This window comes from Drosophila pseudoobscura, chromosome 4 (genome assembly GCF_009870125.1).
Source record: "Drosophila pseudoobscura strain MV-25-SWS-2005 chromosome 4, UCI_Dpse_MV25, whole genome shotgun sequence".
Taxonomy (NCBI): Eukaryota; Metazoa; Arthropoda; class Insecta; order Diptera; family Drosophilidae; genus Drosophila; species Drosophila pseudoobscura.
Window position 1 is genome coordinate 28,161,814 of NC_046681.1, and position 14,921 is coordinate 28,176,734.

The 14,921-nt window shown below is 47.8% G+C and overlaps 2 protein-coding genes and 1 long non-coding RNA gene across 6 annotated transcripts; 2 read left to right on the forward strand and 1 right to left on the reverse strand.

Annotated features, from left to right (window-relative positions):
* Nucleotides 1-3,118: 3,118 nt before the first annotated feature.
* Nucleotides 3,119-6,423, forward strand: Socs36E (Suppressor of cytokine signaling at 36E). The gene is made up of 3 exons (XM_033380348.1): nt 3,119-3,958; nt 4,042-4,894; nt 4,964-6,423. The coding sequence occupies exons 1-3, from the start codon at nt 3,169-3,171 to the stop codon at nt 5,271-5,273; spliced, it is 1,953 nt and encodes a 650-aa protein (XP_033236239.1). The 5' UTR covers nt 3,119-3,168; the 3' UTR covers nt 5,274-6,423.
* Nucleotides 6,424-6,607: 184 nt separating this feature from the next.
* LOC26533869 (uncharacterized) lies at nt 6,608-7,353 on the reverse strand. Of its 3 annotated transcripts, XR_001451273.2 has the most exons (3): nt 7,055-7,341; nt 6,816-6,993; nt 6,608-6,742 (listed from the first exon to the last, which is right to left on the reverse strand). It is a non-coding gene; the product is annotated as an uncharacterized lncRNA (long non-coding RNA). The 3 variants fall into 3 exon arrangements; XR_004469327.1 differs by having other exon boundaries at nt 6,608-6,990; nt 7,055-7,353; XR_004469326.1 differs by having other exon boundaries at nt 6,608-6,993; nt 7,055-7,348.
* Nucleotides 7,354-8,101: 748 nt separating this feature from the next.
* Nucleotides 8,102-14,912, forward strand: kel (kelch protein). 2 transcript variants are annotated; one of them, XM_001357007.4, is made up of 6 exons: nt 8,102-8,647; nt 9,517-9,918; nt 10,248-11,486; nt 11,558-12,129; nt 12,191-13,263; nt 13,320-14,912. In XM_001357007.4, exons 1-6 carry the CDS (start codon nt 8,196-8,198, stop codon nt 14,103-14,105), a joined length of 4,524 nt encoding a protein of 1,507 aa, XP_001357043.4. In that variant the 5' UTR covers nt 8,102-8,195; the 3' UTR covers nt 14,106-14,912. The 2 variants fall into 2 exon arrangements, with proteins under 2 accessions (XP_001357043.4, XP_033236238.1); XM_033380347.1 differs by lacking the exon at nt 8,102-8,647 and adding an exon at nt 8,945-9,394.
* Nucleotides 14,913-14,921: the final 9 nt, after the last annotated feature.

Genomic DNA, 14,921 nt, shown 5'->3' on the forward strand with positions numbered 1-14,921 from the left:
AAAAATGTTGTTAGCTGACTTGGCTGTCGCCTCATGCGGGCCTCTTGGAATCAGAAGTTGAATCTTGAGTTCAAGTCGCTGGCTTTTTCTGTATTTCATCATAGTCGTAAATATACACATAATAATGGTTGGATCACTCACTAGCGGTGCTCCCCGTCTCTCTCTCTCCCTATCTCTCTGTCTCTGTCTGTTGGTGGTTAGATACATATTTAATCATTCGTTGTATGACATGCACACTGATTACTCACTCGATTAAGTCGATTCATCTGAAATCGATTGCAGCACGTGCCCCGCCGCGAACTGTACTTCTATGTTAAGTACGAGTGCCGTTAGACAGCGCTGCTAACGGTGAATACAAATCGAATTATAAACAGACAGACACTCCATAATTTCAACGGAACGGGGGCCCCCACTTCCACGTAAATAATTTCATTTATAATTTGAATTCTCGTTAAAAGGCTGCCAATTTTGACTGTTTCAGCCAGCCAGGGGGCAGGAGGGGGAGGGGCCCCGTTCCCGTCTCAGACCCGCTTTTGGGCTCGCATTTCCCGGAAGTTGGGCTTTGACTTTGTGGATCGTTTGCTTTGATATTTCTCGGTGTGTTTCGGCTTGTCGTTTCGGGAAAACTTGTGGAAATGTATGCACTGTTAATTGCCTGGATTGTGGCAGTGTTTCAGCGTTCCAGCGTTCCAGCGTTTCAGCGCTTCGCTGTTCGAGCGTTTGAGTGTTTGATTAGGCACAGCACAAGTAGAAATATTACTCGTTAAGTGATTAACTTGAGTGCTCTTTTCGGTTAGAGGGAATTCCAGGGAAAACATTATAGCAGCTTGTGTGCTTTCCGATAGACGGTAGGCTGCAGGGGGGCCCAGAGAGTGCAGTGCGGGGCATGTGCGAGGAAAAGTGATAAAAGTTTATTACAAATCATAGTTCCGATGAATTTTCGGAATCTATATTGGCACGGGAATTCTACAAAACTGTGCGATTGCAGCTATAAAAACACTATTCGTGTTCGTATTCACATTCGTATTCGGGGAACTGATAAACCCGAATTTCCGTTTAAGCCATGCTCTTGATTGTACAGGTAACGTGTTGTTTATAATTTTTAAAAATAATAATCGCCATCAAGTGATTACAATCTTTACGGAGGAAATTTCATTTTATTTATGACCAAAATAGAGGTTACTTCGGGGTTATTTATTCGATGTTGTACTGCGACAAATTTCAATTTATTATTTTCCAACTTGAGAGACAGATTGGCGTGGTATTCCCACGAAAGAACTGATTAAAAGTTATCTCCAATCATATTTTTTTGAGTACTGTATAATTATAAACGCCTGCCGCACTGCGACAGTGAGATATTATTTGGGAGATTCCTATACGTAAAGACTATTAATTAGGGATCTCCCGGGCCCTATATGTCATCGCTTTGACGCTTTTGCTATCTGCCATGCGACGTCTTTCTTTTAATTTCGTTAATTGGCAGGGATTCCCTTAAGATTTTAATTATTCTAGACTATCAACAAGGTTCATTAAACTCATCAAAGAGGTCAAGTGAGTTAATGAATCTTTAGGATTTGTATATAGTATTCTTAAGTGCAATGATCATTCTTTCAATGATCATCCTTCTCGATATGGTATTTGGGGACTTCCCTCTCTAGGAAGTAAATGTAAAGAACTTTCGTGACTGATCGCCTATCGATCAATCAGTTGTGCAATCAGCTGATCGGTGATCTAGTTATTTCACCATCGAACAACTCAATTAACGCAGAACGAGCGGCCGCAGAGCTCCAGTTGGGCAAACCACAAGAGTTTCTACGAATAGCAGACGGAAGGGTAGGACAGTGGATGGATGTGGCCGTGGGTGACTCATTAACCTGTGCTTTGGCCCCGTTGTCATGTCGTATTCCTGCCCCTGCACCATTCTTTCCTAACACCGCACTTAGGGCGGAAGATGACGCATCTTCTTAGTGGGTAAATTACGAGTAAGTGGGGGGCGATAAGGATTCCGATTTTGGCTAGTGCGAAAGTAATTACTCAGAAGCGAAGGCAGACAGATTGGAATTGCAAATGGGACAGGCCCACATTTTGTGGTTGTGATTGAATTGAGTTATCAGTGAATAATATTAACAGTTTCCCATGAATGGGGGCTTACTGTTTCGCTCCGTGTGGTGTGTGGTGTGTGCTGTGGCCAGGCCAGGCCAGGGTTCCGTTTCGTTTCGTTTCGTTTCATTTCGTTTTCTTTGTCGATTATGGGGTTTCCAATTTCCATACAGATGATAAGCCGCATTGACCTAGAAGTCAGACGGGTTTGATGGTGGTGCTGGGGGGGTCGAAGCACATGTGTGAGTGTGTGTGTGTGGAGTGCTAGGGACGGGGGCAGGGCAGGGCATGCCTATAAATAGGATGAGCATATTACTTCTTGGGAGAACTGATGCGTGGGATTGGTATGCCATTGTTTATCAGCAGCATCATCATCATCATGATGAAGATCTCTCTCTGGTTTCGCTCGCCGCGCCGCCTCGGATGAGTCAGTTCGTGGGGGAGCAAGAGTACATGGTCTTTGAGAGGGCATGTGCTGGTCTTCGGGGTGGGGGTGGGGGGAGGGGGGTATTGCATTCAATTGCCCATTTGACCGTAGATTGCTTCGCTGGAGACCCCCAGGAGCAGCCCTCCCTCCCTGTACACATATCCCAACTTATCTCTCCACTAAGCAACTAATTAAGTCGGGAATGAGGATTGAGGATGGGGTAATGGGTGAAGCCCCCACCATGTCTGGGAAGATTGCTGTAGGTCAAGACATTTCACACGCTGCCGGAGAAGAGGAACGGGCAAAACTGGTTCCCTCGACTCTCGGCGACTACTATTTCTGGAAGTTGCGAAATGATTGTGTGAGTGTGGCGAGTGTGTGGTGTTTGTGTGCTCAGACTGTAAATATTAAAAATGTGCTAACTCCCGAGTAAAATATAATCTGATCTGTACATAGAAACAGCAGCAGTAATAAAGATAAGCCCTATCCCGGAATAGACTTGTTGCAGCATGAAAAAAGCCCTTTTAAATCCCAAGAATATCCCACAATAAAGTCTAATCAGATATCACCTCTATTCCCTCCGCTTTGCAGATCGAAAGAACAGAGAAGACTCTCCACAGAGCGGACAGACAGAGCTTCCAATGGGTCATCACTTCAGTAAGCCAACTGTACGCGTTGCCAGTCAGGACAAGAACAACTCCAGCAATATCCAACAGAAGAGACTCGAGGAAGTGGAAGTGGAAGACGAAGCAATCAGCCTGGCAGAGGAACAGCCCCAGCAGGTGCAACTAGTGGAGGAAATCGTAGCACAAACGGACGCCGCCAGCTCGGAAGTGCGTCAAATCATAATCAAAATTCAATTGGCCAAAATGGAGAATGGCAATGGTGGTCAGGTGCTACACGAGGAGGAGGAGGTGCAAGGTATCGCCGTCGCTGCCGCCGCCCTGTCTGCGGACACGCTAAATGCAAATGAACAGCAGATTGTGGTGGAGGCGAGGGCGCTGGCGAGTTCCGGAGGCGGACTCGGAGTCGGTGTTGGTGTCGGATCGGTTGCGGTGTCAAATCGAACTGCTGGCAGTTCAACGGAAGCGCCAAAAACCGAGAGACAACAGCTCGTGAATAACAACAATTTAGCGGGAAGTGGTGTCGGAGTCGGGAACATTGTGGCTGAGGCAGCGATAAGTACGCTACAATTGAACGACGTCCACGACGCCGACGCTGACGCTAACGCTGCTGCTGCTGATGATGATGATGATGATGATGATGATGTGGATGAGTCGCTGCTGCGTCGGCGTCACCAGCACAGCCACGAGGCCGAAGTCGTTGAGTACTGCGAGGTGCTCGAGTCGCTGCCAGTCAGCGAAATGTTGTCGACGGGAGCACAACACATCGGCCCTAGCGTCAGCAATAGCAACAGAAACAGCAAGCAAGGTGAGGAAGCAACTCATATAATGACAGCCCCACAGATTACTCATTAGGCAATGTTTATTTCTTTTTCGATTTTCTTGGAACAGCTCCTAGAGGGAGTGCCGCCAGCGGAAACAGTTGCTGTCGGAGTCGCAGCAGCAAAGCCCTGTCCATGGGGGCAACAGAATCCACGGCCGCAGCAGCGGCAGCGGCAGCAGCAGCAGCAGCACCAACCAGCACCAAGCGACGCTGCTGCAAGTGCAAGTGCCGGGACGCCCTGAGGGGCTTCAGAGATATGCTCGACTCCAGCAAGGATAAGAAGGAAATCAGCACATCATCGTCATCCTCCGCGGTGACCAGCAGGAAATCTCGCACGGCAGATCGCCGGTCGACGCCACCCACTCTCAGTGGGGCCAGCGGAAGCGGCTTGGGGATTCCCCAGCAGCGGCTGCAGACACAGAGGAAACGGAACTCCGTGGCGGTGCCAGAGCCAAGTCAGTTGGCGATTTGGACAGCCCCGGCGAATGGTGATGTCATCATCCGAATCAGCTCGCCGCAGTTTGTGGTGGAGTCACCCAATGCCCGGGTAACAGTGGGCCCCAACATTCGTCTGGTCACGGAGCCGGCGCCGGCACCGCTTCTCCCACACCTGCAGCAGCAGCAGCTGGATCCGCAGCAGGTTCCTCCAGTGCGTCTCACCTATGGCCGTCGCAGCGTGACCGTGCACTCGCAGATAGACTTTATGCATTGCCTGGTCCCCGATCTGGAGCGGATCATCAACAGCAGCTTCTACTGGGGCAAGATGGACCGCTATGAGGCGGAGCATCTGCTCGAGGGCAAGCCCGAGGGCACTTTCCTGCTGCGCGACTCGGCCCAGGAGGAGTTCCTCTTCTCAGTTACATTCCGCAAATATGGAAGATCGTTGCACGCGCGCATCGAGCAGAGTGGCCACAAGTTTAGGTAAGTCCTGACAAGTCTCATTTCTTGCAAAACGAACTCCCAACTAATTGAGGTTTTCCCTTTCAATAGCTTCGACTGTCATGATCCGTGCGTGTTTACCGCGCCCACTGTGACGGGCCTGCTGGAGCACTACAAGGACCCATCCTGCGTGATGTTCTTCGAACCCTGCCTGACCATGCCGCTGCATAGGAGACAGACCTTCTCGCTGCAGCAGCTGGCGCGAGCCACGATCGTCTCGAGCACCAGCTACGATGGCATCAATCAGCTGGAGCTGCCGGGGCCACTGAAGAGCTACCTCAAGGAGTACCACTACAAGCAAAAGCTGCGCGTCAAGCCCTGCGATGCCCACACACCGGCACCGTTCTACGGCAACGTATAGTCCGCGGCCCATTCGGCTCATCCGGCAAACCAGCAGCCGATGGGCTTCTTCTACTACGAGGAAGTGGACAGCGACGATGACGATGAGGGTGTCAACATCGTCCACCTGTCCTATGTGCAGCCCGACGAGGAGGTGGTCCGATTACAGGACAGCAGGCAGGCAGCAACCAGCGGAAGGCGGCCTCATCGAGCTGTCTCATCGAATCTACAAGAGCAGCTGTGCCGGCTGCCCCATCGCATGGCCGTTGCCTTGGGCCGGATGTCGTCGAATCTAAACTGTTATCAGCCCATGGCAACGCTGCAGCGCAGCAAGCGCAACGCCTGATGCAACGCAGCAAGAATTAAAACCAAAACTCAACTAGAGACAATCCCAGTGCATCGTGTGCCGCCACCATAAAGGTATAGGAAAACTATACGGAAAAAGCCTCCAAAAAACAAAAAGTGTGGAATCAAAATCAAATCTAATTAATTGTACTATTACTAAGTATTATCGCTTAATGCAATTCCTCCCCTACCCAAACCCTACCCCTACCTCCACTCTCCTATGATAAGTATTGCTAGGAAAACTCGATCTGCATTTTGTTTTCCCGCAAGGAAAAGTATTTCTCGTAATATTTCGATGTATAGTACGTATTTATTTCAAAACCATTAACTGTAATTTATGGAATCTAAATTATGTGTAAATATGAACAGTTGTAGCTACATATATCAATACTATATATAGTAGATCGGATGCGTATATGAAATACAAAATAGTTAGTGTAAAAACTCTCTCTCATTAGCCAAATTTCAAATAATTTCATTTATTTATATGTATTTATGTATGTCCGCTCGTACATTTACATTGTATTTATTTATTCAAAGAAGTTTTCCGCCTACATATAAAGGAAAACCGTTCGATTGTACATATTCTGGATCTTCGTATTAGCTATAGTTAAGCATTATCCAATATACAAATATACAAGATGCAAGATAAAAGATACATGTATTCCTAATTAGGTGGTTGCTGTTATTCGTAAACATTCAGTAAGCAGTTGTTTCCAAGACCCTAACATATTTTACATATCCAAAACTGTTGATGAGCATGAGTATCCCCGAAAATACAAAAAGCCAAAACAAATAAAGTTGATGATCAAATTTAGCAATGAATTAAAATATGTTTGTTTTTTCTTTCAAATGGGGTTCAATAGAGAGGGTCGAGGTCTCTTAGCACTTTCTACATACCATACCTTGTGGATCCATGGATCATTTTGACACCTCTACAATCTACCCGCAGCGGTAGAGAGCATATCTAAGCGATGCATGGAAAATGGGAGTTTATAGAAAGGCTGAATATCTCCTTCGCAGTATATCCTTTATAAAAGGAAGTATAATTCAATCTATATTTAATTTCAATTACACTGGAAATTTACGACACTAATGGCATATTTTAGCAAGAGGCTAAGACTAAGCAGTTTCAGGCTGGCTTTCCTGTGGGTTCAGCAACGACGCAATGGCTATTTAGAAACACTAGGACTGATATCGCATGAACAATGCGACCTACCTAAGAAATATAACTCAATATAGACATATACGACATTATGGACAGACCGGCCCAAGATCAGCGGATGGTACTATGTTGCCCCTTTGCTGGTTTTTTCAAACCGATCGAATTATGCTTTGGTTAAGGGAATGTTATGGTTACCCTTTATTAGCTAGCAACGGCGCTTGGTGCTTTTCTGCTGGATATCAAAGATAAACGTAAGAATATAAAGAATTTTTTTGACCGTGATTGCTGCTTACCATTTTGCGGTATCTCTCCTTCTGCTGTTTGTTTAGTCGACACCAAGCCTTAGTACCACGCATGACCATCTCTCGCGGCAGGAGTCCGCTATTTTTTTTCTTGAAATTTCGTAAAAAGTTTAAATAGGCTTTATTGGTGAGGCGGGCGACCTTTTTTGGCTTGTAAGTTTCTTTCTTTGAGCATTTTTTAGCTTCCACCATTTCAAAAAATTATCAATACAAAAGTATAGTAATAAAAACTTTAGAGTGTACACTTTTTCAAAATACGACTGTGATTACACACATTTCGTATTTTTGGGGGAACTAGTAGCGATATTCCGCGTTTCAATCATCCTTCAGGAAACCCATGGACAAATTGGCAATCGAGGATGCTTAAATTTACGGACAGGCGACAGGACATCCGTGGAAACGATTGGATTTACCAGACCTAATACCTAAGACACATATACCTAATCACTTCTGCTTCTTCCACATGCCTAGCATTTGAATTGAATTATTTCACCCGCTAAACAAGTGTGCAGTGATGGGCAACGCTAAAATTGGCATCCCGATATATCGGTCCGAAAAATATCATTATCACTATCGAGATTTTTTTTTACAAAAAATTACATTTTTGTTTACCTTCTTTGTTTAAACCCAATTTTATAAAAAATCCCATAAGGGGAGTCCTCTAAATTAGCCAGTATTGTAGAAAATTCGTCGTCATATTTACGGTATATTTCTGGCGCTCTCTTCAAAAATGTTATGGCTCTCTGTTTTGATCTCCTTGAATGGGAGTCTGCAGAAATTTTTAGAATTGAGGAAATGTTTAGACGTTATTTTAGACACACTCCAAAAGAAAGAGAGATTAAAATAAGCATATCCTGTAGAAAATTCATTCATCAATTGGGTAAAATTATGTGATCAGGGCTAAACGCTCTAGCTAGCTAATAATATCCGACGGAACATCAAATTGAGCAATATAGAACTTGAATTCGTCAGTATATTTACGGTATATTTTGAAAATGAGACTATATTTCGGTATACTTCTGAGGGGCAGACCGTATATTGTATCAATACATCCGCGGTCACACTGTAGAACTTATTTGTTAATTATTGTACATTTTTTTGTTAGCGCGCGTGCTGTGAACGACGCCGCTGAATGATAGCTCTGAGTGCATTGTTAACCAAGTACACGATCGGTATTATGAGCAATCTAAGCAATGGCAATCCTCAACAGCAACAGAACCAGCAACAGCAGCAGCCACCAAATGCAGCAGCTGCAGCAGCAGGCCAGGGGAATGCTGTGGGTGGGGGCGCGGGTGTGGGCATAGAGCTGCCAGCTCCTGCTCCGCCAGGACTGGGGGCTGCCGTGGGCGTGGTGGCAGTCCAGCGGCAACGTCTGCTGCAGCAGGCGCAACAGAACACCGCTGCCGAGGGCAGTGGCCTGGAACGAGGAAGCTGCCTGCTCCGCTATGCTTCGCAAAACTCCCTGGACGAGAGCTCCCAGAAGCACGTCCAGCGGCCCAACGGCAAGGAGCGCGGCACAGTGGGACAATACAGCAACGAGCAGCACACAACCCGCTCCTTCGATGCCATGAACGAGATGCGCAAGTAAGAAAAACTACCAAGTGATGTGGACAGGTGGATTAGTCGCTTGACTTTTGGCCCAAAATCTAAAAAATATGTACATATAATCACTGCAAATGTCAGACGATCGTCTCGGCATCCCATCCCATCCCATTCACATTCCTACTCGCATTCGCATTTTGCATATTTGCGCAGTTGATTTCTGTTTGTCTATTTGCCTACACATATTTATTTTGTATAATATTTGCCCCCACCTTTTGTCAAGGGGCCATTCGCATTATTATTATTATTATTATAATGGGTTGTATGCGCTGCTTTTTGGTTTCGCATTAGAGCACGACCTTGAACTTGCGGCGTATTGCCCAACGATTTCTGTCGATTTGTTGTGGTTACGGCTTCCGCATCTCTACATTTGGTTGACTGGAAAACTACCCGATGGCCAGAAACCCAGAAACCAGTTTCCAAACCAAATCCACTGTGGTGTCAGAGCCAAAAGTGAATGTGTTGTAACCTTAAGGTGAACGAACACGGGTTGAGCGTAGGATTCAAGCGGAGGACACTGGGAGTCAGATGAATCTGCATGTACATATAGGAAAGAGAATCAGCATGACTCTTGAGAAAATGTTTAGAATCATTCCCAAGGAATGCAGGAAAAAGAGGATTCAATTCAGCAGAAAACGGGAAGATAAACAGAAATCTGACAACATCATTGGTGCAGGAAGAGACACAGAGAATGAAGGCTTCACCAAGATCAGTTTCATTTAAAAAAGTGTAAATAAACATCTGGCTTTACTCCAAACAAAAAATAGCGATATCATTCGTATTGATTAAACCACTTGACACCTAATAATGCTCACGGTTTCTTTGTGTCTGCTTATTTTGCTTATTCGCAGACAAAAACAACTCTGTGATGTCATATTGGTGGCCGATGATGTAGAGATTCATGCACATCGCATGGTATTGGCCTCGTGCAGTCCCTACTTCTATGCGATGTTCACCAGCTTCGAGGAGTCGCGCCAGGCGAGGATCACACTACAGAGCGTGGATGCACGAGCACTGGAATTGCTCATCAATTATGTGTACACCTCGACGGTGGAGGTGAACGAGGATAACGTGCAGGTCCTGCTGACGGCAGCCAATCTGCTGCAGCTTACGGATGTGCGGGATGCCTGCTGTGATTACCTGCAGACCCAGTTGGATGCCAGCAATTGTCTGGGCATACGCGAGTTTGCCGATCTTCATGCCTGCGTGGAGCTGCTCAACTACGCGGAGACCTACATCGAAGAGCATTTCAAGTGAGTTTCAAGATTATGTTTCATGTCGGAAATATGGAACTATAGAGCAAGCAATCACAGACAGACGAGATGCGATAAGGTTTGGCATGTTACCGAATGAATGCTCCTTGAGATTTTGTGCAAAATCAGAGTAAAGGTCAGCCCTATATTTAGTCGTTTTGAAACCAGTTTAGATTTCTTTATATATTTCATTAAGTGTAAGAGATTGACCGGTTTATTATATTTGCCATTAATTGCATCTCAATCCCATATTCCGCCGCTGAACATTTATGCCCCAATTCACCAGCTGCTTTATTTACGATTTGCCTTTGCATTTGCCTTTTCTGCAGTGATGTGATCCAGTTCGATGAGTTTCTGAATCTCTCGCACGAGCAGGTTATCAACCTGATAGGAAACGATCGCATTTCGGTGCCCAATGAGGAACGCGTCTACGAGTGTGTGATCGCCTGGCTGCGCTACGATGTGCCCATGCGGGAGCAGTTCACCTCGGCCCTGATGGAGCATGTGCGCCTGCCGTTCCTGTCCAAGGAGTACATTACCCAGCGTGTGGATAAGGAACTGCTGCTGGAGGGTAATATCATATGCAAGAATCTGATCATAGAGGCCCTCACCTACCATCTGCTGCCCACGGAGACGAAGTCGGCTCGCACAGTGCCTCGAAAGACGGTGGGCATGCCGAAGATCTTGTTGGTGATTGGCGGTCAGGCACCCAAGGCCATACGCGCCGTCGAGTGGTACGATCTGCGCGATGAGAAGTGGTACCAGGCTGCCGAGATGCCCAATCGTCGCTGCCGCTCCGGATTGAGCGTGCTGGGCGATAAGGTCTATGCAGTGGGTGGCTTCAACGGCGCACTGCGGGTCCGCACTGTGGATGTCTACGACCCGGCCACCGATCACTGGGCCAGCTGCTGCAACATGGAGGCTAGGCGATCTACGCTGGGCGTGGCTGTGCTGAACGGCTGCATCTTTGCCGTGGGCGGATTCGACGGCACCACCGGACTCTCCAGCGCCGAGATGTACGACCCAAAGACTGATATCTGGCGATTCATCGCCTCCATGTCCACGCGTCGCAGTTCCGTGGGTGTGGGCGTCGTTCATGGCCTGCTCTATGCCGTAGGCGGCTACGATGGCTTCTCCCGCCAGTGTTTGTCCTCCGTGGAGCGTTACAATCCCGACACAGACACCTGGTCTGCCATCGCCGAGATGACTTCCCGTCGCAGTGGAGCTGGCGTGGGAGTGCTGAACAACATCCTGTACGCGGTGGGGGGCCACGATGGCCCCATGGTCCGCAAATCCGTTGAGGCCTACGACTGCGAGACGAACACCTGGAGCTCTGTGTCGGACATGTCCTACTGTCGCCGCAACGCCGGAGTAGTGGCCCACGAGGGGCTGCTCTATGTGGTCGGTGGCGATGATGGAACCTCCAATTTGGCCTCCGTGGAGGTGTACTGCCCGGAGTCGGACAGCTGGCGGATCCTGCCCGCTTTGATGACCATTGGACGCAGTTATGCGGGCGTCTGTATGATCGATAAGCCCATGTGAATGGAAGAGCAGGGTGCATTGGCACGGTAAGTGAACCCATCTAATTTGAACGAATTCTGAGTCCTGAACTTGAGTCTAATTTTGCGTTTGATTACAGACAAGCGGCTTCGCTGGCCATCGCACTGCTGGATGATGAAAATAGCCAGGCTGAGGGGACCATGGAGGGTGCCATTGGTGGGGCCATTTATGGCAATATCCCACCAGTTGGAGCGGCTGCTGCAGCAGCTCCAGTCCAGCCATCGGCGGCCCCTCAGCCACCAAATCATCCGCACTACGAGAACATCTATGCGCCAATCGGTCAGCCCAACAACAATCAAATTGTGGCCGCCGCCAACGTCAATGCCCCTGCAAATGTTGAGGATGCTCAACAGCCACTCCAGCTGGCAGCCCAACCAGCGCCAACAGAAGCCAATGCCAACATTAATCCACCCCCACAGCCAGGACCCTCACCACCATCGCCACAGCCACAGCCACAACCACAGCAGCTAGCACCAACGCCACAGCAACGCGCACTGCCCATGAAAAACTATCGCAATGATTTATACGATCGATCTATAGCTGGTGCCGGGATCCTGGGCGCGAGCGCCGCTGCGGCGGCCTACGATGTGCCGCGTGCAGTGCGCTCAGGCCTGGGATACCGTCGAAACTTTCGCATAGATATGCAGAATGGTAAGAAGCAGCTTCAGGTAAATCTAGGAGAGAGTATACAATGTTTTCTTATCCGCCCTAGGCAATCGCTATGGAACCGGACTGCGTTGCACGCCGCTCTACACCAACAGTCGCTCGAATTGTCAGCGTCAGCGCAGCTTCGACGACACCGAATCCACCGATGGCTACAATCTACCCTATGCCGCAGCTGGAACAATGCGCTATGAGAATATTTACGAACAGATACGCGATGAGCCCATCTATCGACCCACTGCCACCAACCGAGTGCCGCTATATACACGCCTCGATGTACTGGGGCATGGCATAGGACGAATCGAACGACACCTGAGCTCCTCCTGCGGCAACATTGATCACTATAATCTGGGCGGCCACTACGCCGTGCTGGGACACTCGCATTACGGAACCGTTGGTCACATACGACTCAATGCCAATGGGGCAGGAGGCACGGCCGCGAGTGGAGGAGGAAGCAGCACTTGCAACGTGCCCAACTGCCAGGCGTATGTGGGGAGTGCTAGTGCCGCTGCTGCAGCGGCCGCAGCCGCTGGAATGGAATACGGCAATGTAAAGGTTCCCGTTAAGAACAGCGCCTCGAGTTTCTTTAGCTGCCTGCACGGCGAGAATTCGCAGAGCATGACCAACATTTACAAGACGACAGCAGCGGCAATGGCTGCCCACAACTCTCCGCTCACGCCGAATGTGTCAATGGAGCGTGCGGCACGGTCTGCCTCCGCTGGAGCCGCAGGAGCAGTCGTCGACGATCCATCTGTGCCGGAAAGCGCTTCCAGTTCATCAGTGAGCAGTGCCACTCGCCCAACCGGAGCTATACCCAAGGTGAAGGCTGCCAGCAAGGCGGCCAAGGAGTCGGCAACTGCTCCTCCAATTGCTGGTCTAGATAAAAGTGGATCGACTGCGTCGGTAAAGAGCGGACCAACTGCGGCCGCTAAGAGCGTTTCAACTGCGGCCGTCAAGAGTGCTGCCCTGGCCAAGAAAACCACATCGACCACAGCCCGTTCGAGTTCTTCGGGAGATGCCAATGGGAATAACACTCTGAATCGCATATCCAAGTCCAGTTTGCAGTGGCTGCTCGTGAACAAATGGCTGCCACTGTGGATTGGCCAGGGACCCGATTGCAAGGTAGGATTCAACTTTAAACGACCACCAAGGAGACTTACTCATAACTTTTCTTGTAGGTGATCGACTTTAACTTTATGTTTTCGCGTGATTGCGTTAGCTGCGACACAGCCTCCGTGGCCTCTCAGATGTCGAATCCTTATGGCACTCCACGCTTGGGGGGCTTGCCCCAGGACATGGTTCGCTATCAGAGCTCTTGCACTGGATCCTGTGCAGCATCGACTGCTTCCTCTACTATGCGTCGGGATCCAAATGCAGCAGCCCGTCCTCTTCACAGCACCTTGAGTCGTTTGCGTAGTGGAGCCGACAAGCGTAATCAGAATGGAGCGGCGGCATCAAATTATAGATACGAAGATCCCTCGTATGAGAATGTGCATGTTCAGTGGCAGAATGGATTTGAATTTGGACGCTCGCGTGACTACGATCCCACCTACCATCAGCGTCCTATGCTGCAGCGTGCCAGGTCCGAGAGTCCTACATTCAGCAATCAACAGCGACGCCTGCAACGCCAGGCGGCCCAGGCACAGCAGCAGGCACAACCATCTGCCGCGAAACAGGGGGATCCTTTCAAGAACTACAAACTGAATACGGAGAACAATAGTTTCAAGCCCAAGCCGCCAGTTCCAGTGGAATTGCCCGACGAACTCGAGGGCGCTGTGGGCGGTGCAGCTGTGGAAGTGTCTGTCGCGGAGGTCGAAGCGGAACTGCCTGGGGATCCTCCTGTCAATTTGAGTGATAATGAGACTGAGACGACCAACAGTCAAAACAACCCTCAATGCTCTACCACCACCAGCAGCAGTAGTAGCATCGGAAGCCAGAATAATGTGAATGAACACCACGATTAAGATCGGATAAAGTTCACTTTGATTTTGAGAGCAGCTTTTAATTTTCTGTTTTATATATTTCATTTTTAATTTTGTGTTCATTTTCTGTCGTCACGCTGCTCCTCTCCTCAAAATTGGATCTCAAAAAATGAAAAATCAAAATCGAATCGACCAAAAAAGCGTTTAAATTCGAATCAAATTTTAAAATTTTATAAAATATTTATACTTAAGAGAAAAACTTTCCCATGGTAGAATTTGATAGCATTACATATGCATGTATTTATAAGGGGCAACATTTTGTGTAACCAGCCAAAGCTCAAGATCGAATATTATGTTGGATAATGTAGTTGTAGTTCAATGAAGAATTTTTGTGTCATAAGCGCCATATCAAGCACACACTACTCTCTATATATACCATACCACACTATACATGTCCAACACATTCTACCCACAAGCAATATGCATTTAATTATAATTTCACAAGTTCCAAATCATGTTCCACTGCCTAGACAAATTTCCATTGCATCTTAGGGCTGTCCCGTTCCAGCAGTCTTGGATATCCACTCCTTTTGGTTTAATCCATTTACGTATGCTAGGTTTCGGCTTTAAAATCATACAATACTCCACTAGAAAACCTATCTTTTAAGTCAATTAGAATTACAGGTATTATTTACATGCATATACTATATACATATGCCGTAGCACTTATACACCCGCATATACATATAGAAGAATAGAATACTCCATTTATGATTATAATAACCATACTTACATGTGTATTGAGTTTAACTAATTCATAATAAAACTAGTTCAACGAAACACCAAAAAGATGAGCGC

Bases quoted from the DNA above. Each gene is read 5' to 3' on its own strand.
- Socs36E (XM_033380348.1), top strand. From the start codon at position 3,169: ATGGGTCATCACTTCAGTAAGCCAACTGTACGCGTTGCCAGTCAGGAC. The intron at 3,959-4,041 runs GTGAGGAAGCAA...TTCTTGGAACAG, and splicing joins CAACAGAAACAGCAAGCAAG to CTCCTAGAGGGAGTGCCGCC. The intron at 4,895-4,963 runs GTAAGTCCTGAC...CCCTTTCAATAG, and splicing joins CAGAGTGGCCACAAGTTTAG to CTTCGACTGTCATGATCCGT.